Below are 23,425 nucleotides of genomic sequence, written 5' to 3'. Positions count from 1 at the left end.
AATACAAGATCAATAAGTCATTATGTGAAATTTGCATGCAGATTGCAGGTGTTCTATGGAGGAGAGGAAGCCTCTCAACTCAAGGCCAAAAGTCCTTATCATGCAGCCAGGACACCTCACCAGCACCTCCTCCAAGAATGCTTATGTTCTTCAAGGTATATGCACTTTCATTATAGATTGAATCTCCTACAGGAAGACACAGATTTTCTACAGGAAGGCCCGATTTTCTACAGGAAGGTGCCAGTTTCTACAGGAAGGTGCAAATTTCTACAGGAAGAGCTGCCTGTCTACAGGAAGCTCTGTATTTCTACAGGAAACTTCCTGTAGAAGCTCAGAACGGCCCAGAATGCGTTTCATGAGCAGATCTGATGACTACGGGTTGGTGAGGACGCATGCAAGCCTCTTTTGGGCCCATGCACGACGCTGTTACCTTGCTCCACCACCCGTGTCGACATGCAGCCAAGTCCCTGCACCCACAAAGAAAATCGATGAGTTCTCGCGGGCAAGCCATTTCCAAAGGTAACAAATGACGAGATCTCATACCATATGCATCAAGAGCGCTGGGATCGTGATCGAGAAGCCAGAACCGCCAGCGTGCAGCATGCACCCAAGGAGAAAGGACTGTGACGAGACCCCTCGCGGGGATCCTGTAACAGTTCAACCTGCTCGAGTGAATACCCTCCACAGCACCGCCATCCGAGATGAAACGCGGGCGCATGAAAGCAAAACCATCCACTCCAGCGTCAGCAACCTGTAACCATGAGCCTTCGGGTCTGTGTAAGCCGCGTGCAGTAGGTAGATCCGTCGTCCAAAAACTGAAAATCGTGTGCAGACGCGCGCAGGTAAGTGTCTCAACCTTCTCTCCATCAAATCGCATGAATATTACTTTGATTTGTTTGCATGGCGTAAGAGTGAATGGTTGAGTAGCCGTATGGCCAGTTGACTAGCCACGTCGGCTAGTTATGGTATAGTCGGATGATCGGGTGGCAGCCACGACGAAAAAATCAGCAGCACGCACGTGAGAATCCGTGGGAATGAGTTCAGCAGAAAAAGGCGGCGGCAGATCTGTGGGAATGAATGCGGCAGCAAGTGAATATGCCAGTGAGTGGTTGATGACGTCGCTCAACGGTCCGGCGGGGGATGAGCTGTCCCCCGCGCCACGGATCGCGCCGATTCAAAATCTAATCGGCTAGATTTTGACATGCATTCAATCAACCACCACTTCGAACTTGAGTGGCTCTTCTGATTTCCTCGGCACGTTGATACGCCAAGCTTTCGGCTACCAGAACACCGGTGAAGCGCACCTCAACCGCAGTCCAATTGCAGTCCTCCCCGAAGTTTGCATACTGCTCCTACAGGAACAGTTTCTACAGGAACGCAGTCCTACAGGAAGCAGTCTCTACAGGAGCGCAGTCTTCTACAGGAACGCGGGTGTTCACGTAAAAAAGGTGGCCGAGTAACGAGGTAACCCTGGACTCCTCATGCAATTGCTCATTTAAGGTGGTAGGATTGTCAGTTACTGTCTGGGTAAATGAGAAAGTAGACAAATTGCTGTCTGTGTGCCCATACTGCAATTCTACAGGATTGTTGCGTGGTTAGACTGTGTTATAAAATTTTTGTGGGTTATACGCATTGTTCTGCACTCTGTCACCGAAACTAAACTCTCTTCCACCATCACCACCTCCGGTTAAGAAAATTGTGCCATCATGCCGGGTGGATTTATCAGGCGAGAACCCACAGATTCCACCAAATTAAGGAGAAATCCCGCAGTGGTAGAGCTCTTCACCAGAGCACAATGGATGCCTTTTTGTGATAAGCTGCAGGGCTACGATGATGAAGTAGCCGAGGAATTCTTGCAGGCATTGAAGCCTAAATCCCAGACACTGGCCACAGTAAGCTTCAGAGGTCTCAGCCTCCAACTCACCCCAGAGCATATAAGTCGAATCACAGAACTGCCCATGGGTCTGCCGTGGGATAAAGAAGAGCGAAAGCAGAGCCAGCAAGCAAAGAAAGAATTCTTTCCACCTGAGGAATAATTCTCGGAGGATAAAAACGGGGTAAGAAGAACGAGTTTATCACCACCTTGGAATGAAGTCAGTTTGCAAATCATGAAATATATTACTTGTGAAGGCCGGTTCAGCATCGTGTATGCATACCACTTTCGGTTACTCACTGAGTTGAGGCACCGAATTGACCTTCCTGTAGAGCAAAAGCTGAGCATCCCTTATTATCTCCTGTAGTCCTTAATGGAGTGTGCTACAAAGCTACGAGAGGGCATACCTGATCAGATAGCCCACCATGGGTTAATAAAATTGCTTGTGGAGGATGCACTGCACTCGTATAAAGTTCCCCTCTCCTGGGAGTCATTTAGGAATCTGACACGAGATGGGGACATTAAAATGTTGATCGAAGATAGTGGCTCCTCCAGCGGTGAAGAACGAGAAGCAGAGGCCGAGGAAAAGAAGGAAACTAGCCCAAGTACCCCGACTACCATGCAGGAGAAGCAACACGAAGAAAAAGATGCTGAAGAAAAAGCTGATTCCCCCATCCTGTCAACGAGGGAAATAAGGTCAAAGAGCAGAAGGGACAAAGTTGGGGCAGGCCACGTCAGCCCAATTACCTCTCCAGCACTCACAAGCAAACAAAAAGATAAAACCCCTGTAGCAAAGCGAGCGAAAGTGAAGACACCCGTCACTACAGGAAAGGAGAAGCAGGCTTCTACAGGAAGCCTGAAAACAGCTTCTACAGGAAGCACAAAAGCACAGAAACAGGGTTCTACAGGAAGCCATGCAAAATCAAAATCAAAGGAGCAGAGGGTGGATGTTCTGGCCAGGGAGGTAGCGGCTGTATTAGCTGGCCTCAGTACGCCACCTAAGCCAAAAGGGAAGAGGAAGAGGGACCCTCCTCTCTACTTCAAAGCCCGGAGAAGTGTTCGGATAAAAACAGGGAAACCACAGACGCAGTCCAGCAGCCCAATTGTCATCGAAGACACCCCTGCTTCTCCCAAAGAGAAATCACCCTCAAAGATTACAGTTACCTACGAAAAGGGGAGCCCAAAAATAACTTCCTGGACACGAAAGATAGGCCAGTCGCCTTCCGAAGCCCGACTCAAGGAAATAGGAAAGGGGAAGGAAGCATCACCCTCGTCACCACCAGGGGCAGAGGAGGCAGGGCCATCAAAAGCAGAAAAGAAAGAGCCTGCTCCGGTCCCGAGTCCTCGGCCAAGGACAAGGAGCAGGAGCAAGGTTGCTCAAGGATGAGCAAATGGTTCAGCTGGGGGGTGATGATGAGCCCCAATTTTGGTACAATTTGGGCTCATTTTGGCCTATTATACTTGCTCAAACCATTCATATTTTATTGCTTATGCATGCATTTCTTAGTTTGTTCATGTTGTTTGTAGGAAGAAGGGTAGGCACTCTATCTACGTGACTAATGCATTATGATTCCAGGTTTTGGCATTAAAAGGGAGCAAAAAACAACGAAAAAGGAGACAAGGAGACAACGAGGTGGCACTGCTGGTTTTTAGGAGAGGATGTCCACGGTCTTGGGGACATTCCTCGTGATTCCCACCAAGAACTCCGAGCTCCAATCCATCTCCCCTCCGAGCTTAGAAGCAGCCAGCTGTTCTACAGGAACAGTAGTTACAACTGTTCTACAGGAACAGCACTTATGACTGTCCTACAGGATCAGCAGTTAAACTCTAGTTGGACAGCCGAGCTCCTAAAATCAAGGACACTTGTTGGATCACTGTTTTGCATAAGTATAGAGGCCGTAGCCTTTGATAGGTTGTTGAAACTTTCGCATTACTATTGTAATTTTGGAGCACAGCTCAGTTTTTGTTCCTTTTTGTAAGCCAATTTGGCATGACATCAGATTATGAATAAAGAAGACAGATTTTGATCTAGCTCTGAGTTTTCTTAAGGAGACTGTAGCTCTCAGGTTAGGGCCCAACCTGAGAGCCATAGATCCCCTCTGCTGTAGTGTTGTTTGCATTTCGTTTCAGCACTCTGAGTTTTCATTTTCACATGCAATTTGAATTACAGGTTGTTGAATTAGTCTTTTTCATGAGCATAGATAGGACTGGTTTATGGTTGAATTGCTTTCGGTTGTTTAGTTAGATTAGCAGGTTGATAATACATTGGAGCTCCAGCAAAAAAGGTTGAGGAAGTCTCCACTGCCATCTCCGTTTGGAGATTGGAGTGCAGCCTATACCAGCGACAAAAATACGCATTTCTTTATTTCATGATTGCTGCAAACACAGTCACGTTATGTTAGATGCTTCCACATGATCCACACCTGCACCACACTCCTTCATCACAGCTTCATGCACATTCTCCTTCGCGTTTTGGATTGCTGTTCATTGAATTTACAAGCACAGGTAGTTTAGGTTAATGCATTTTCGGTTTGGTGACAATCATAAGCATTTGTTTCACTTACACTGCTCTCTCTCGTTCCATTACCTTCTCCTCCATCTTGATCACGCATGCAAACACATCTTTGCCCTCTGTTCCGCTCTGTTATCTCCCAAAGTCTTTCACTCCTCACGTAACTTCATTCTCTAGCCCTTTCGTTGACATAGCCCTTTACCTTCCAACCTACTCCCTACACTCACTTCCCATCCTATTCTTCCACTTCTGAGCCATCACCAGCCTCATTCCTACCTTACACATCTCCCCCTACCATTTCATCACTCCTCCATCACGCCAAACACTCACGGTAGGTCATCCTGTAGCCGTTTGTAGACATCCTGTAGAAACCAGAGTATCCTGTAGGATCCCCTGCAGACATCCTGTAGGAGGTCACTCACTCGGTTGCTGAGCATCTGAATTCGAGGAACCTCTGTGGATGGATGCTAAGGATCCCTAGGGACCTCTCCTAGCCTCCCCAACCTGTCCCACGCTTTCCTTCCTTCTCCATCCCATTTGCACAACCAAACCCTAATTAGCACTCAATCACAATCATTCCATACACTTAAAGGAAAAATACAAAAACATGTCTTTTATGATGCAAGCAGCTTAGATCCATGCATTTTCACTTATTAGAGGTAACAACAGCATTGGTAGAGGCTTCATTCACATTCTTTGCATTATAGAGGTTAGACTAGTTAAATTAGGGTTTCCTAGGTTTACATGCTTTGATTTGCTTTCAGTCCATTTTGTCAAGTAGAGTAGTTTTCCTTTGAGAATAGCTTTCGTCCATCAATTAGCAAGCTTCTTCTGAGAGCCTATAGAAGTTGGCTTGAGCCCTAGCGGACTTGTGCCAGCTGACCAAGTGACAGCTGCGACAAGAGCTAGTACTTGTGCATATAGCACCGTCGCTTCCAAGTTTGTACGAACTACCGGGTTGATAAAATGAGAGACAGGAAGCCCCAGGAGTTGTAGCATTATTGCTACAATACTGGAGCTCACCACATACGCTGGGCTTATTCCGGGCAAATCGCTCCATCGGTTAATGATTATTTTTAAGTTACAAACACGCAGAGAAATAATAAACCCCAACCTCCGTCTGCGTTTCAAGCAAATATTGACGCGGATTTCTCACGGGTTCTGGCATGAGCTCAGAGTTCAGGGTCACAAACACTGGCATTCACCATCGACGGGGGCAAGCAACTGCGTATCACCAGGGTCACGGTAAGCTCCAATCGTTCACGCTCAGGTGAATCGTAAGTCGCTGCGTCTCTGCGTGGGTCTTCTTTCATCGCGCCTCAGGTAAATCATCCGTCGGCTCAGGTAAGAAAACCGATTCACCTTTCTTCTGCCCTCTTCCGTCTAGCTATGCTCTCGATTTTCTGCGACGGGGTCGGGATCTTCATTCTCACGCAGACTGTAATATATCGATCCCATTTTCTGAAGAGGTAAAAGGTATTGTGTTATTGTTTTTTTTTTCATTCTTTACGTTTCATGCGTTAGGTTCTAACTTAAAACAAAAAAAAAAAAAAAATTTAAATCGATTTTCATTCTGTTTTGGATTTTAGGTTTAGACATATTTCGATTTAGTTTTGTATATATATATGTAAGCTTTAGATTTAGGATTTTGTTATATTTAGATTTTAATTTTTTGAGTTTTGATTTCATCTTAATTTAGTTTCGTTTATAAATTTTCCTTTCTTTTGTTTTAGATTACATATATTAAATCTCCTTTTTTATTTTTGACATAGGTTATACTTTTAGATTTAGATTTTAAATAGTTTTAATTTTATAAAAAAATAAAATAAATAAATAAATAAATATATATATATATATATATATATATATATATATATATATATATATATAAATAAAAATAAAAAAAAGTTTTAATAAAGTTTTTTTTTTAGTTAAATTTTTTTTTAGGATAGATTAAAGTAGATTTTTTTTTTTTTAATTTTGTTTTAGCATAGATTCTTTTTTTAGTTTTAATTTTTATTTTTGTAAAAAAATATATATATATATTTTCGAAAAAATATAAAAATTTTGTGGAAATTTTTAGATCCTGTTGTTTTCGGGAATTGTCATATTTTCCATGATGAGATCTAAATTTTCAAGCCGAGATGCGAATATGATATCTGGTTAATGGTTTATGATTCGTGGTGGTTTAAAGCATTCATTTTTTTAAATTTTCAGTTACTGGATATCGTTTTGGTCATTTTAAGAGCATTGTGATTTAGCTGATGATAAATGATTGTTGTTCATGGTCCATAGTTTTATATCATTTAACAAGTAATCATCTTTTAAGGCACTGGTCTGCTAAATTAATCAAATCCATCAAGTGCTTTTATATCGTATCTCGTGTCTCCCAACCAACTGGTCGACAGTTGGTCTTCGTCATATCATAGGGTCTACCCCCCTTAGCCGTGGGAGACAGGCTTAAACGGAGGGATCGGGGATCAGAGTGACAGCCCCCGGTCTGAGCGTTGTCGTGTCAATCTGCGCGACAACATTTTTTGGCGCCGTTGCCGGGGATAGAGTTTTTCTGTCCTTGGTGTTTCATCATCTTTTCATCATTCATCGCTCATCTTTCTATCATTCGTTTGAGCCGGCAACGCCAACATTTTTTGGCGCCGTTGCCCGGGACAGAGTCTTTCTGTCCCTGGAGTTTCATCGACATTCACCTTCTCATCTCTCATCTCTCAGTTGAGCTGGCAAATTCAATATTTTTGGCATCTTTTCATCCCATATCAGCAACATCTCTTGGGTTTGTTTCTTGTTTGGGTGGCGACTCCATTTTCTCATTTTTCCCAGACAAGAAGCCTCCTGCATATTTGTTTGTTGATTACTTCTTGGATCTTAGAATCAGATTTATTGTTCAAGTGGCGACTCCACTTCTTTCATCTCTTGATTTTCTTGAGCAGAGATCTAGTTCTATCATTCATCTAATCCCTTATCATTCATCATGGATTATTCATTTAAGCCATGTCGTTTTACTGAACGTCTCCATGATTTTCTTGAAGATGCCATTCTTAAGTTACCTATTTTCTCGGGTGGTGATCCAATCGCTGTTAGAAGGCATCTAGTCTTGTTTACTCGCATCATGATCATATACTGTAGATCCCCTCAGTTTAATCATGAAGATATCAAAATGCGCCTATTTGTCCTTACTTTAGAAGATGATGCTTTGAATTGGTTTAACAGTTTTCCTAAGGATTCTTTCACTTCTTTAAAAGACATTGTTGATGCTTTTAAAGATAGATATGGTTATCCAAACAGCTTGCCTTCTAAAATTGTTGAACAGAAAGAAAGTAATTCAGCTGTTAAAGACGATTCATCATGTCAGAATGTGTCATCCACCAGAAATATTGCAGATCAAGTTCATGATAGTGAAAAATCAGGGACAAATGACAATGAAAGGGAAGAGCAAAAACAAATTTTACGAGATCTAATGATGCTGGTGAGAAATATGGAAATCAATCAAACTAATTATGTCAATGATGTGAAAACTTTATGCACCCACCTGGAAAAACGTAATAGGGAGATTGAGGTCACGCAAAATCATCATGCTAAAGAAATTGAGGCCATGAAAACTAAATATGAAACAGAAATTAGAAGCATGCAAAGCAAGATGTCAGTCTTAGAGGAAAATATGGTGACCATGAAAGCTGATCATGATAGGGAAATTGACTCTATGCAAAACAAGTTACTAACTATGGAAGAGGAAATGACTACCATGACGTTCAATCATAATAATCAGTTGGCTGACATGCAAGCGAATCATAAAGAAGAAATAAATCTCATGCAGCATTACTTGATGGACATAAAGGAAAAGAACAATAAAATGATAAAAGACATGGAAGAACATCATGCCAGACAAATCGGTGATATAAAGGTTGAACACTCTAGACAGATGGATGCCATCAGAATACAGGTTCAAAGGTTTCAGCAATTGGAAGATGAAAGAAACCAGGTGACATCAATAGATCAGGAGCCTTCTCATGTGCTGCAACAAGCTCCATCTTATTATGAGGAGGTTATTGATTCGATTGAAAGATGGTTAATTGAAGGTGATCCGGATAGACTTAAGAATGATAAAGATCAGATGCGGGCTAAAGAAAGACATATCACGCATACTTCATCTGATAGTTTTGAAACAGAAAGTTCCAGGTCATCAGTAATTCAACCTGCCAGAAGGAAAAAACGTAAGAGAAAGAAAATAAGAAGAAGATTTGATGCATCAGACGGCCGTGAGCAGCTTGATTTTCGAATAGGAAAGAGTCCTACCATATGCAAAATTGGACATGGCACATCCGACAAGCAGCCGACAGATTTGCCTGAAAGCAGACAAATGCTCAGTATGCACTATATTGAACACATCTGATGCCGTGGGGCATCTTTTGTATCGTATTTCTAACCCTACTCCTTGTTTTTTCCGCATTTTTATTTCTGTTTTAGGATTAGATTTGCTTTTCTAGATTAGTTAATAAATGAGGAGCTTTTATCTTTCTTGTGCTTAATGTATATGATGATTTTTGGATGGACGCTACTTATTTTTGTGTTGTATGGATGCAGATTCTGGATTCTCACATTCCTGCAAGCAGCAACGTGTCCCCAAGTAGAGCCAGATGTTGACCACTACTGGTCAACTACCCATGCAGTACACCCCCCTTTTCTTTGCAAAAAGGGGCAGCACCTGATCAGCGTTTCCGTGCCATCCTGCAGTCATCAGCAGCTTGATCATTTTGATTGTAAACCCAGTCTGCATGTATGAATTGTAAATAATCTTAGCAGACATGAGTCGTGTATGTGTATTGCCTAGGTGGACCTAACTTTCTAGTGGTAATCTACGTCCCGGAAGGTTTTTTGTCTCACCGATCCATGGATCGGCAGAGTTTTCCTTCAAACCTGACCCCAAAGCCGGGATGGATTTTGTCATTAGAACTTTAGGAGAATCCTAGTGTGTTGATCTGCTAGATTATAGTTGTGTCGCAGAACTGGGTGTTTTGTGAGGGTCTGTATTAAGTGGGTTTGTCCCCTTGAGATGTAAATTGTAAAAAGTCATCATGAAATGTGTCTTGAGGGTTGAAAATGTTTTAAATCCCCTCGTGAGTCCTAGGTCCTAGGTGATGTTTCCGAAGGCTTAGTTCGATGATCCATTTAAAAAATGAAATAAATAAAAAATAATAAAAAATGAAAAAATTTAAAAATTTAAAAAATTAAATAAATAAAAAATAATAAAAAATTTAAAAATTTAAAAATTTAAAAAATTAAATAAAATAATAATATTTTAAGTGAATAAATCGACGGATGAGATCAAGAGATGTCTTGATCCTCATCAACGGTCGAGATCATTTCTACATGGATCATTCGAATTAGCCGTTGGGATCATTTCCTTTATATAGGGTGCTAGGGGTCATTTCAGATCAATTCGATCTGTGAGTCTGGTACTGAAGAAGCTCTCTTGTAAATCTTTTTCTGGTTAATAAAAGAAGACTTTGGGGTCCATATCTTGCTGGTGTTACTCTCTTAAAATGCTGTGAGATTGTTTCATTTTCTGCATATGTATTTTCAGCCGTTAATAATAGCTTTTTGTAGAGTATTGTGAGCACAGGTATCTTGTTCACTTGCTGGGGTTTGGGTGCTGTTAGGGTTTCTGAAGTAATGGCAGGTATCTCCATTACTTCCTGAGATCTAGCAGCATTTTTGCCCTCTTTATTGACAGTTGTTTTGAGATGTGCAGAAAACATCATTGAAGGAAATTTTGTGGGCGTTCGGGGAAGTTTTCGGCTGAACCAGCCAACTCCCGCAAGCATTTTGTGTTGAGCCCAGTTGGATTTGATCCTGGGTCTATCATTCGGTTTATTTTTCTAAGTTTGCATGAGAGATTTTCTGAAGTTCTTCACAGTGACGATCTGAAATTTCTGTTCTTTAAAATGTTTTCCGTGCTTACTGCTGAATCTGGCTGTTCAGGGGCCAAATTTCTGCGAGGTTTTCAGTGATGGCTTAGCGAAATCACGCATACTTCGTTCATTTTTACTTCCCGCCTGCCTTGATCCTCACTGATTTGAGCATCATCGAATGATTAGTGTCTGCCCTGTGTCGTTGAATATCTGTTATTACAAGGCATCATTGTGGCATATAGAAGATTATTACCAAAATCTATTTCAAGCCGCCGGCAGTGATTGATGAAATTCTGATTTAAACGTTCAAGGGAACAGTTGAGAGAGTAAAGATGGTGAGGAAATTTGTTGCTGTGTAGATTGAAAGCCAGCGTAGGTGACAATCAAAATCCCGTCAGTATACAGTGGACACCAGATCGAAAATCATTCAACGCATTGAAAAATTCAGCCAAGACCCTGAACGCATACGCTGGGTTTATTCCGGGCAAATCGCTCCATCGGTTAATGATTATTTTTAAGTTACAAATACGCAGAGAAATAATAAGCCCCAACCTCCGTCTGCGTTTCAAGCAAATATTGACGCGGATTTCTCACGGGTTCTGGCGTGAGCTCAGAGATCAGGGTCACAAACACTGGCATTCACCATCGACGGGGGCAAGCAACTGCGTATCACCAGGGTCACGGTAAGCTCCAATCGTTCACGCTCAGGTGAATCGTAAGTCGATGCGTCTCTACGTGGGTCTTCTTTCATCGCGCCTCAGGTAAATCATCCGTCGGCTCAGGTAAGAAAACCGATTCACCTTTCTTCTGCCCTCTTCCGTCTAGCTATGCTCTCGATTTTCTGCGACGGGGTCGGGATCTTCATTCTCACGCAGACTGTAATATATCGATCCCATTTTCTGAAGAGGTAAAAGGTATTGCGTTATTGTTTTTTTTTTCATTCTTTACGTTTCATGCGTTAGGTTCTAACTTAAAAAAAAAAAAAAAAAAAATTTAAATCGATTTTCATTCTGTTTTGGATTTTAGGTTTAGACATATTTCGATTTAGTTTTGTATATATATATGTAAGCTTTAGATTTAGGATTTTGTTATATTTAGATTTTAATTTTTTGAGTTTTGATTTCATCTTAATTTAGTTTCGTTTATAAATTTTCCTTTCTTTTGTTTTAGATTACATATATTAAATCTCCTTTTTTATTTTTGACTTAGGTTATACTTTTAGATTTAGATTTTAAATAGTTTTAATTTTATAAAAAAAAAAAAATAAAAAAATATATATATATATATATATATAAATAAAAATAAAAAAAAGTTTTAATAAAGTTTTTTTTTTTAGTTAAATTTTTTTTTAGGATAGATTAAAGTAGATTTTTTTTTTTTAATTTTGTTTTAGCATAGATTCTTTTTTTAGTTTTAATTTTTATTTTTGTAAAATATATATATATATATATATATATATATATATATATATTTTCGAAAAAATATAAAAATTTTGTGGAAATTTTTAGATCCAGTTGTTTTCGGGAATTGTCATATTTTCCATGATGAGATCTAAATTTTCAAGCTGAGATGCGAATATGATATCTGGTTAATGGTTTATGATTCGTGGTGGTTTAAAGCATTCATTTTTTTAAATTTTCAGTTACTGATATCGTTTTGGTCATTTTAAGAGCATTGTGATTTAGCTGATGATAAATGATTGCTGTTCATGGTCCATAGTTTTATATCATTTAACAAGTAATCATCTTTTAAGGCACTGGTCTGCTAAATTAATCAAATCCATCAAGTGCTTTTATATCGTATCTCGTGTCTCCCAACCAACTGGTCGACAGTTGGTCTTCGTCATATCATAGGGTCTACCCCCCTTAGCCGTGGGAGACAGGTTTAAATGGAGGGATCGGGGATCAGAGTGACAGCCCCCGGAATGAGCGTTGTCGTGTCAATCTGCGCGACAACAATGGTAAATCTGAATCACAACAAATTGCAGATGGAAAATGTTGAGCGGTGGCAACAGGGAAATCTCGGACGGCGAGGTAAAATGTCGAGCGACAAGGTAAAATCATAGGGTTAATGAAAAATGTAAATGATTATGTTTTGAAGTTTTAATTTATCCTTAGTTTTTATTTTCATTTTTTTAAATTATATTAAAATTTGTAATTTTTGTAACTTTTTATGTTTTTAATTGTTATTAGCAAAAAAAATTGGGGGGACACTTTTTGTCACCAGAAAAAAATTCCCTTGAAGTTTCCCGAAGTTTCCCCAAAAAAGCGAACGCGGGGAAATGTTTCCCTAGGAGTTTCCCAGTCCCTGGAGCATGGGGGAGTGAGGAAGCACGTCCCCCACCTTGGGTGGTGCGTCCCTGTGGAACATTGCAATTAAGGAAAGGACCATTGTGATGCATCTATGGTTGTTGTCCGTAATGATTGGTGACTTTCACTTGATTCTGAGATGGACTTTCTAGGTAGTCCTTCACATAGCAGTTGAGGCTTTTGAGGGCACATTACATGTCTCCACTACACATCATGCCCAAGTTGTTTCACATTTTCAAGAGAGCAGTGATGACCTTGCCAATGTCGTTTTGCCCCTCTAGAGCACAACGTTTGGCTCTTTGATGACTGCAGTAGGTGCTTGACACCTTAGAGCACCCCTAGATGCTGAAACGTTGAAATCCTCTTGCTTGGTGTTGGATATTGTTGTTGTTGTATCGAGTGTACCCAACATGCCACTACGCTGGCCTCGACACTACTTGATGGTCGTGCTTGATCTAAAGTCCAGATGATGATGGTCATCCCTAGGATGGCTAGGGAGGGCTTGTACTTGCACTTGGAGCCCCAACACTAGAGAGAGATGATGCCGCGTCCGTCATCTAGCCCTTGAGAGGGTGACGTAGGGAGCCCAAAGCATGGTTTTGACACTTGGAGGCATTTTGAGGCACTTCTTGAGGGCTTCCGCTCAAGGATTGGAGTTGATTATGATGATGGGACATCCCACTAGCCCATCAATGCAATTTCATAGAATTTATGGCCCAAAATGGGCATGAATTCATGCTTTTCGAGGATATCGACACACACATGTGGGCTTTTATAGCATTATTTGATTGTTTTGAGCTATGGGGTTGGCTTGTAACCCCTTTTCTTGGTAAAAAGTTAAAACTCAAAATTAAACTTGTTTAGGGGCTTATAGGCTAATATTATTATGTAAAATGAAGGGATGGACCTCATTTAAGTAGAGGATGCCTTCATTCTTGCTATTGATCATCGAACTAGAGACTTTGACCCCTCTTCTAGGGCATGACTTATCCTTCATCTTATTCGCGACTTGTGGAGATGTGACTTTTATGGAGTATTTGCTATTGGAGATTTGCTTTTGCATTGGAGATGTCTTTTTGGGATTGAAAGGTCTTTTCATGGAAGAAATTGTAAGTTAATTGCTGATTTTTATTGTTTTGCATGTAAATGAATTAATGCTAGGGTTTTTCTATGATCCATGACTAAAAGCATATTATTTGTGGGAAATCTTGGTAAATTTTTGCATGTAAATACTTCTTTCTTGAGATCCATAGTAGAACTCCTAGTGTGCATCTGCTATTTAATTTCTCCTCTCACAAAAAAGATAGTAGGGTTTTATAAAGTGGAAAATTGATTTTCCCCCAATCATTTGTCATTTATCTTTTAAAGTTACCCTAATACCCCATCACCCAATTAGGATTAGGCACTGGTAAATTTTTTGTTGATAAAAAACCTCCAAAAATTAAATATTTTCTCTTTTATTATTTCCCTAGACTTCTTAAGGCAAGCCGCTAGGGTTCTTCCTAAAGCCCAATTGTTCCTAGGGCATTGTGGATGCATGTTGGTGGATTTAAAACTTAAGATTTATCTCCCTGCTCTCTTTTAACACAAAATATAACTTTTATGGTGGCGAATTTTCCCTTAATAGGGCTGACATCACCTTTCCTATTCAATTTTGGGCCTTGGAAACCCTAACCCTAGCCTAGCTTCAAGCCTTCAACTTGAAGCCTATCTTAAGGGTTTGTTCTATTGCTTTGTTGATCTATTTTTTGAGCAAAACCCTTCCTTGACTTTTATATGTCTAGGTATTCTCTTTTTATTGCATATAAAAAAAACCCTAGCTAATTAAAGTCTTTATCTAGCCTAGGTGTAGGATACATTACTTCCTTGTCAAGAAGAATTGAGCCTTGTCCAATATAGAGTACCTTCACTTAGTCTATTTCATCACTTTGATTCCTATACTTAGAGTATCTTTATAGGTGAATACTGGGAAGCCTCCCTTGTGGTGAAATTCTACTAAAGAGCAAGAGGAGAATTGATGAGGTGACAGTAGCAATATCTCCTCATTTTTGTTACAAGGTATAACCCTCGCCTTGTGAACCCCATCATAAGACCTACAAGATTTTGCGGCAACAGGAATCACTCTCAAACATCCTAAACAATTAATGGTAATGTTAAAAATTTAAGTAAAAGTGACATTCTCCATTATCTTACCTTTTATTCCCATTAATTACCAAGGTCACATGCTCCCCAATGCTCAATCCCCCATCTTTGTTTTATCTTCATGGGTTGTTGGGTAAAAAGTCTAGGGGGAGAGGCTTAGGTGTCCCCCTTTTGGGTAAGGGGGAGACCCAAATGTCTCCCTTTTGGGGGAACACGTTCCCCACATTGTTGATACATTTCTCCATTTGTTTCCTAAAGTTTCGTCCCTAGGGGGACGTGGGGAAACATTTCCCTAAGGTTCCCCCATCCTCAGAGCATGAGAAATGTGGGGAGCACACCCCCCTACCTTGGGGAACACGTCCCCATGGTACATTGGGACTCGAATTCATTCTAATTCCATTGTTTCTTTGTTTTGGCATGGTTGGAAACTATCATTTCATGCTTTGGGGAAAAATATACATGCATCATGTTATAGGCTCTCCCAACCATATTATTTACACGATCATTGATGGTATGCTTAACATTTGGCAGTGCATGCTTTGAGAAAATATAAATGCAAGCTTTATCAATCATGCTACTTTTTTTAGCAAATTTGGGCACACATTATTTGACATTAAACCTTCTATCATAACAACATGAAGATGGCATTGAAGTTGTCCCCCAAATCCCCGAACTATTTGTATCACCCACGAGCTTGAGTAGGATTGGTTAAGTCTAGTAATGATCCTTCACACTCTTGACAAATAGATGAGAACCTAACCTATTTTGTTGGTAAGGATGGTCATTTTCGCCTACTTAGAACAACAAAAGGATAAATACACAACTATTATCACCAGTGTTTTTATTTTCATTTTAGTCATAGTAGTTTAAGGAATTCAGTCACATGATATTTATGACTTTATAATTGAATGTACTTTTTGAAAGTATGATGGCAATATCGTATTAGTATTCTCCTTATCAAATATCATCAAGCCTTCAATTTATTTTGACAAATTTGAAAGCAACATTTTCTCGTTGAATCGAGTGTTAAATTTCAAGAAGGAAGCTAGTGCCAATCCAATTGTTTGTACCCAAAAATTACTTTCAGTTGAAAATTCCAATTACTTAAATGGAGGTATCCAATGAACACAATTTGGTTGTCATTAACCATACAAACATACCTAAGTTAGCAACATTTGGGTACATATATAGATCCGCGAAATTTTTTAAAAGCTAGGATCTGGATACAATGAGGAAATGACATAAAAATATAAATATAATTTTATAATTGTTAAAAACACTAGAAATATTAGATTTAAGAGTCAACCATTTATGAATAATATTTGAAGGGGCATCAACAATTGTAATCATTTGTTTAGGGGGTATATAGTATAACCCTCCATAATAGCATTCCACTCTATTAAACTAAGACATTCAAATCGATTAAATTTGCAAGGGGGAATGTTGTTGGGCATGAGAAGTGTTGCTGCAAAATCTAGCAAGATTTGTGATGGGGTTCACAAGGTGAGGGCCAGACCCTGTAGCAACAATGGGAGAGATTGCCACTGTCACCTCAACAATCTTCCTCCTACTGTTTAGTGGAGTTTCACCACAAGGGAGGCTTCCCTATATTCACCTATAAGGATTATCTAGTTATGAGGCTCCATGTGATGCAAATAGGCTAGGTAAATATACCCTATGTTGGACAAGGCTCAATTCTTCTTAATAAGGGAGCAATGTATCATGCACCTAGACTAGATAGAGACCTCTACACACTAGGGTTTATCGATACACAATGATAAAGGAACACTTAGATACATAGAAACCAAGGAAAGAGTTTACTTAAAGATTAGATCAACAAAGTAATAATGTAAACCCTCAAATAGGCTTTAGGTTGAAGCTCGGCTAGGGCGTAGGGTTTTCAAGGCACAATTGATTTCAAAAAGATGATGTCAGCCTTATTAAGGGAAAGTTTACCACAATAAATGCTAGATTTTGCATTTAAAAGGTATAGGGAGGTAAACCCTTAGTTCTTATCCACAAACATGCATCCAAACTACCCTACAAGCAATTCACCCCTAGAAAAAGCCCTAGTGGCTTGCCTTTAAAATCCTAGGAGATATAAAAAGAGAAATTATTTTAGTTTTGAAGATTTTTTATCAACACAAATTTACCAATGCCTAATCCTACTTGGGTTGATGGAGTTTTAAGGAAAATTTGGAGAAAAAGGGCAATTCATTGGAGTAAGGGGGGGAAATATGTTTTTGCTTGTGAAACCCTAACTATCTTTTTTGTGAGGGGAGAAATTAAATAGAAGATGCACACTAGGAGTTCTTTTATGGATTTCAAGGAAGAATATATTTAACATGCAAAATTTAACCAAGATTTCCAATAAATATAATGCTTTTAGTCATGGAACATAGAGAAACCCTAGCATTAATTCATTCACATGCAAAATAATGAAAAATTAACAATAAACTTACAAATTCTTCCAAGAAAAGACATTCTTTCAATCCCAAAAAGACATCTCCAATACAATATCCAATCCAATAGCAAATGCTCCATAAAATCACATCTCTACCAACCAACGAAATAGACAAAGGTGATTCACACTCTTCTAAAAGAGGCTGAAATCTCAAATGTGATGATGAAAAAGAGTAAGTGAGGGATCCTCTATTTATATGAGGTCTATCCCTTCACTTTACAAAATAATATTAACCTACAAGCTCTAAACAAGTTTGAATTTGAGTGTTTGACAAGACAAGGGGTTACAAGCCAACCCCATAGCTCAAAACAATAAAGTAATGCCATAAAATCCCACACATGTAGATCGATATCCTCCAAAAGCATGACATCATGCCCCTTTTGGGTCATAAATGCTACAAAATTGCATGGGATGGGCTAGTGAGATGTCCCATCATCATAATTAGCTCCAAGTCTTGAGGGAGACCTCAAGAAATTCCTCAAAGTGCCTCCATGTGTCAAACCATGCTCTGGGTGCCGTATGTCACCTTCTCAAGGGCTAGATGGGTGATGTGGCATCATCTTTCTCCAACGTTGGGGCTTCAATTATGAGTACAAACCCTCTCTTGTCATCCTAGGAATGATCGTCATCATCTAGACTTTGGATCAAGTAATGCCCATCAAGTAGTGTCAAGGCTAGCCTAGGGGCATCTTGGGTCCACTGGGTACAACATCAAGAAAATCCAACAACAAGTAAGATGATCTCATTGTTTTAGCATTTTGGGATGCCATAAGGTGTCAATCATCAACTAGAATTATCAAAGTTCCCAATGCTCTGCTCTGAAGGGGCAGCACTGCATTTGGAAGGTCAACACTGTTATCTGGAAAGTGTGAAATTGCCTAGGCAAGCTATTTAGTGGAGAGAGATGTAATGTGCCCTCAAAGGCCTTTGCTACTACATGAAGAACCACCTGGAAAAGCCATCTCAAGATCAAGTGAAAGCCACCAATTATTAGGGACAATGACCATAGATGCATCATAGTGGACCATATTTAATTGTTAAGGGCATAATAACACTTCAAACTGAGATCACCTTCAAATATCTAACTAGACCAAGTCCTGTAAAACTGTTACCTACCTATGTTAAGGATGGCTAGATGGTTAACCCTATTAGGTGTTTCTGGCCCATAAGGGGAGGTGGCATGTCCTAGGTCATCCCTTCAATCTATAGGTACTTGTGATAATAATGGTAATGGAGGGGAAGGACTTCAAGGCAAGGTGCCATGGCCATGGTACTAGCTGATGAAGGTCCATCATCCAAAGTGTGTATATGTAAGGAGGGAGAAATTGTGAGGGCACGAGTTACCCCTTTCCTCAACCTACTTTTTCCACACCTTTGGTGTGCATTTTACTTCTTTTTGATGATGCTTTGATTGGGGGCATAGCTTAGGAGCCCAAGTTTGCTTTTAATGATTTAGCATTTATTAACCCCTTAATGATGAGTTAGTTTCTCACTCATCAGGGTTGGGACATGCAAGAATGGAGCATCAAGTACTCAAGGAATTGGGTGATGGCTAATGAGGGGGGTAGAGCTCATGCTAGGCTTTTTCCCGCGCGCTAATTAATGTCCTGGACATATTTTCCATTTTAACTTTATTTTCTCTTTTGTTGTGGCCATTTTATGCTTTTATCATTCTTTTAGCTGAATCAACATCCAACACAAAGTTTTTGGCCTAGAGTCAAGAATGAGGATAAGAGAATGCCAGTCCCAAGGAACCAATAACCAAAAGCCCTAACAATGGAGATGAAATATGGGGAATGGTGGAAAGTGGTAAGTATGGAAAAATCACGGGGACACTACTTCAATCCAAGTTTCCAAAATAGTGCCCCTCCTATAACAGCAAGGCTTCAAAGGAGGTTCCACTAGATTAGGGCTAAAAACTAATCCCCCTGGTAAAGTGAGAGAATGGGTTTACAGTCAAGTGCAGTCAATCATCCAAATCACCCCTCAATCCCTCTTAAAATGTCCAAAACATTAAGTAAAACCACATGATTGCATGATGGTTAAAGTACTTGCCGAATGGTGACCTGCCTTTGTTCAAGAGTAATGCCAGATGATGCAAGGTATCTGACCGGTGCAAATGGTGGAGGATCATGTCATATCATCATGTATTGAGCAAATGCTTGCTGGCTGGCTGGCTGTCCAAAGGAGGAGAAAATTTTCTTCTATGGGGTTACCCACTTTTTGGTGGGTAAAAAGAAGCATTAAGAATTTGAGCTCAAAGAGGATTGTTGGTATAATCATAAGCAAATTGAAGAGCTGCAATGAGCCTGATTTTTCCTATTGCAAGTCTTGCACTAGGGCACTGAAAGTTGTGGAGGAAGGATTTTTTATTTTTGCAAAATTGAATCCATAGATGCATAGATGATGAAGTTGAGAAGATGTCCACCAACATTTCTTCCCATAAAAGAGATCAATTCATCATTCAACATAATTAAATCTGAATGTGTGGGTTTTTAATCCATTTGTCTGCAAAATGTTTACCAAATATCCTCAAAACTACAGAACAGAGAAATTACTCAAAACAACCCCGCAATTGAGCACTTTTCGCATTCAATGCACGAAATACGTGGATATCATCAGCTAAGTTAGTTTTAGCAGGGTGAAGTAAGAACAAACTACAATAGGCATTCTTTTGATGGAATTTACCCTGAAAAACCATCTAGAAGTCTAGCTACTTGTTAAAGAACATATTTGAGAGGTTTATCATCTACTGTATATAAATCATATTTTAAAGGTGACAGTGCATATTTTGGAGGATATTCATCACCCTTTATGGCCCCAACCTTTTAGGGTTTCATTAGCACATGTTTTATGCATTAACCCTTTAAAAAATGTTTTTCTTTGCAGAGGATCTGTGTGTTGGCTGTTTTTTGAGCAGTGCAAGATACATTGCAATTTTCTACTGGTGTATCTTGGAGGTATAAAAGATGTATAGGCATCTCCTGTTGGATCCATGGCAGATTTTGCCAAATCCTGATCCTGGACCGTATTGAAACCAGGGATCCATGTTTCCAACATGCTATACAGGCAAATCTGATAATGTAGACAAAGATGCTAACATTTTTTAATTATTGTAATTTAATATTTTCTTCAATAATTGTGAGATCTCTATGAGTGGTTAGAATCTAGATCATGTCAATTTGGAAACCACTTTTGCAATGACAAAACATGTATCATGTATTGGAAAACCTTTTCCCAAGCAAGGGAGTGATGTATCCAGCGATTTACTATTGGGTGAACTACATGCATTGCATTTATCTTATATATATATCTTTCTTGGTATCCTTTCTGGTTTTTGATCTCTAATGGCCCACTTCTTTCGAAAGAGATATTTATTATTTTAGTATTGGCTTCCATTTTTATATGTTATTTGCTTAACTATGTTTTGTTTGTTATCTTTTGGATGCAGTCAATAATTGAAAATGACATAAGGGTGGGTCAATACTATGTCACTGGGGATATGACTAAAGAGATATATGAGAATAACTGCAGGTGAAGATTTCAATTCCTTTGTTTTGTTTGAATATATCATTTTTTGCTAGAATTTTTAATATAAATCAAGATACATTTGCAGGGCTATTGATGATGAAATTGGACCTATGGTTTCGTGAGAATAAACATGATTGTTGTCCAAGCTACAAGTCCAAATTCCAGCAGTAGGCTAATTAGGGTCTCCCTTCTTCATTTGTTTATAGAGGGTGGTACACCGTCTCTTTGGACTCGTCACATTAGTCAGGAAGGACATTGGATAACTTGTACACTGATTTTTTGTGTGAGAGATATTCGTTATGCCCATTGCAAAATAAAGACAAAATTCAAAAAAGTAAAGTTGTTGAAGACAACTGCATACATATTGTACATTTACAATCCTATCTGCAATGAACAGTGAGTGAAGTAGTTCACATGAAACTGATTTATTATCCATATTCATCAATGTTTACTACAAATCATGATATAAATCTAAATTCTTAGAGGAACGGCAGAAGAGATAGCACACATTTGAACTACAAGAATACATTGCAAGTTCAAAGAGACCTGGCTCGATTGAGTAATCCCACATTTTAGACAATGAAATCGTATAATCAGACTTCAATTATCTAGAACATGGTTCAATACATTTATCCTTACGGGTATGTAAATGCTTAGTGGGCATGGAAGAAAAGGAAAAGCTGGAAAACAGTTAGAAAATGTGGCCTGTTAGTATGCTACCAATGCATATACATGGATAACCCTAGGAGAAAAAATTTCTCCTACGTTGCAGCTTGCCAGCCAGCAGCACTATCCTGATCCACAAATAGGCAGCCTTAGACATCTCTCATCCGTTCCGGTTAGTGCACTCATTGATCTAAGCGACTCATCTGATAAAGTTGGGTCATCTATTGTGAGGTATGTTAACCATTTTTGCTTTTAAGTGCTTCAATTCAATGTTTAAGGCATTCTAGTATCGATCATAGGTTGAATTGGATAATAGGCTACTATTGGTTGTGCACTTGTTCCCTTACTTCACCTTGGTGGTTATCATGTGTCCCTTGTCCCGTGTGACCCTCCTTAGGGTCTTCTCTTTCACCATCTAGGAGGGGCACAAATAGGAGACTCTAATGATGGTAGCACTCCATGAAGTTTATACTTAACACTTGTCATCATTCCCCGATGTTCGTTATCCCATTTTTTGACTTGTGGTTGTTAGCTTTTTGTATGGTTCCTTGTTGGCCTTGTCCTATGAGAAGAAGGGGTTGAATATACCCAAGGTTGATGCAACTATAAGAAAAGAAAAAGCCAATTTTAGCTCGAGCTCTACCACCTCTTATATAGTCACTCATCCCTGACAATATCCATACATATTGTGCCTATCAAAGTAAAAGGAATTATGTTGTGATAAACTGCACATGACTAAAAGGTGATTACATGATCATTATTACTTGATAAATCAATAAAGCTTGTTAAACAAGCTATATCGAAGCAAAAAAGAAAGAAAAAAGTGGGGGCTTGGAAAAACAAAGGTGAGGAAAGGTAACTTAAGTAGCTAAGGACTCCCTCTACAAAGGCGCTCATGGACAATGGTTTGCATAACCTAGTATAGGACTATGACACCTGTCATGAAGTAAACCCTAAGCCATAACACCTATCATTTGAAAGGCCATAACACCTATCATTTGAAAGGGTTGGCCTTGGAAATGCTCCTCCGGTTGGAAGCACCTAATAAGGTCATATGATAACACTCCCATAACTAAGTATGGTAGCTTGTTCACAATCATAAGCTCGTAAGGCATTGGAAGATGATACTTGTGTGAAGTACTTTGATGCCCTTAACATTAAATATGGTCCAACTTGATGCTTTTATGGTTCTTGTACCCATGATGTTAATCTCACTTGATTCCTTCAGTATGCTTTAGTTGATTCTTATAGGTGTAGCGAGGATCCCTTGAGGGATAAGTGATGCTTCTCCAACACTTTGTAGAGGACCTCCAACTCCATTACATAATGACGTAGGGCACCTGATGGAAGATGTTGGAGCCTTGTTGAGGAGCATTTTTTTATGAGGACTTAGAACTAATGATGTGACCCTCCTCTAGTATCAGGATGTTGGATGTTAAGCCTTGGTGCCAGGACGTTGACTTGAGAGATGGTGCACCCTTGGGATGATTGGATACCCCTAGGCTAGCATTGTACCTTCTTGATGGACATTGCACTTCTCTTGATGGTGACTGATGGTGTTGATCACTTGGGACCCCTTTGGAGGGTAGATGCACCCTCTACTTTGGTGATGTCATGCACTACCTTGATGACATCGTCCTAGTTCTTCATTTGATGATGTGAGCTCGTTTTGAGGATGGCATGGGATTTGGAGGGCTATTTTGGTGCTATGCACCTCATTTGGATGGAGATCCATGAATTAGGAGATAAGATGCATCGCTTATGTTATTCCTTGCACCTTTCATGGAGAGACATGCCTTTGGGATGGTGACATCACCCTTGGAGGATTTAGACTCACACATGTGGGCTAATTGAGGCTTTATTTTATGTTATTTCATTGATTTGACTATCTTTCCGGGCCGAGTTGTGACCTATCCACCTTGTATCATGGATTCAATTTTTTTTAGGGTTTTTTAGTTTAATTTAGGAAAATCGATTGGGCTACCCTCATATAAATAAGGGGAG

General features: G+C 39.5%; 1 protein-coding gene across 5 annotated transcripts in view; it reads left to right on the top strand.

Annotated features, from left to right (window-relative positions):
* Positions 1-23,425, top strand: part of LOC149225862 (uncharacterized) — a 166,517-nt gene that overhangs the window by 76,842 nt on the left and 66,250 nt on the right. For all 5 annotated transcript variants that reach the window (XM_089377323.1, XM_089377324.1, XM_089377325.1 and 2 more), the window contains exon 3: positions 20,676-20,758. In XM_089377323.1, coding sequence (XP_089233449.1) covers positions 20,676-20,758 — 83 coding nt within the window. The remainder of the gene's footprint in view (positions 1-20,675; positions 20,759-23,425) is intronic.

The sequence above is a fragment of the Pinus tabuliformis genome, chromosome J, assembly GCF_031772625.1.
Source record: "Pinus tabuliformis cultivar Carrire ecotype Pingquan chromosome J, CPIR1, whole genome shotgun sequence".
NCBI lineage: Eukaryota > Viridiplantae > Streptophyta > Pinopsida > Pinales > Pinaceae > Pinus > Pinus tabuliformis.
The sequence above is the reverse complement of the archived record's forward strand: the minus strand, read 5'-3'. Positions and strand labels throughout refer to the sequence as shown.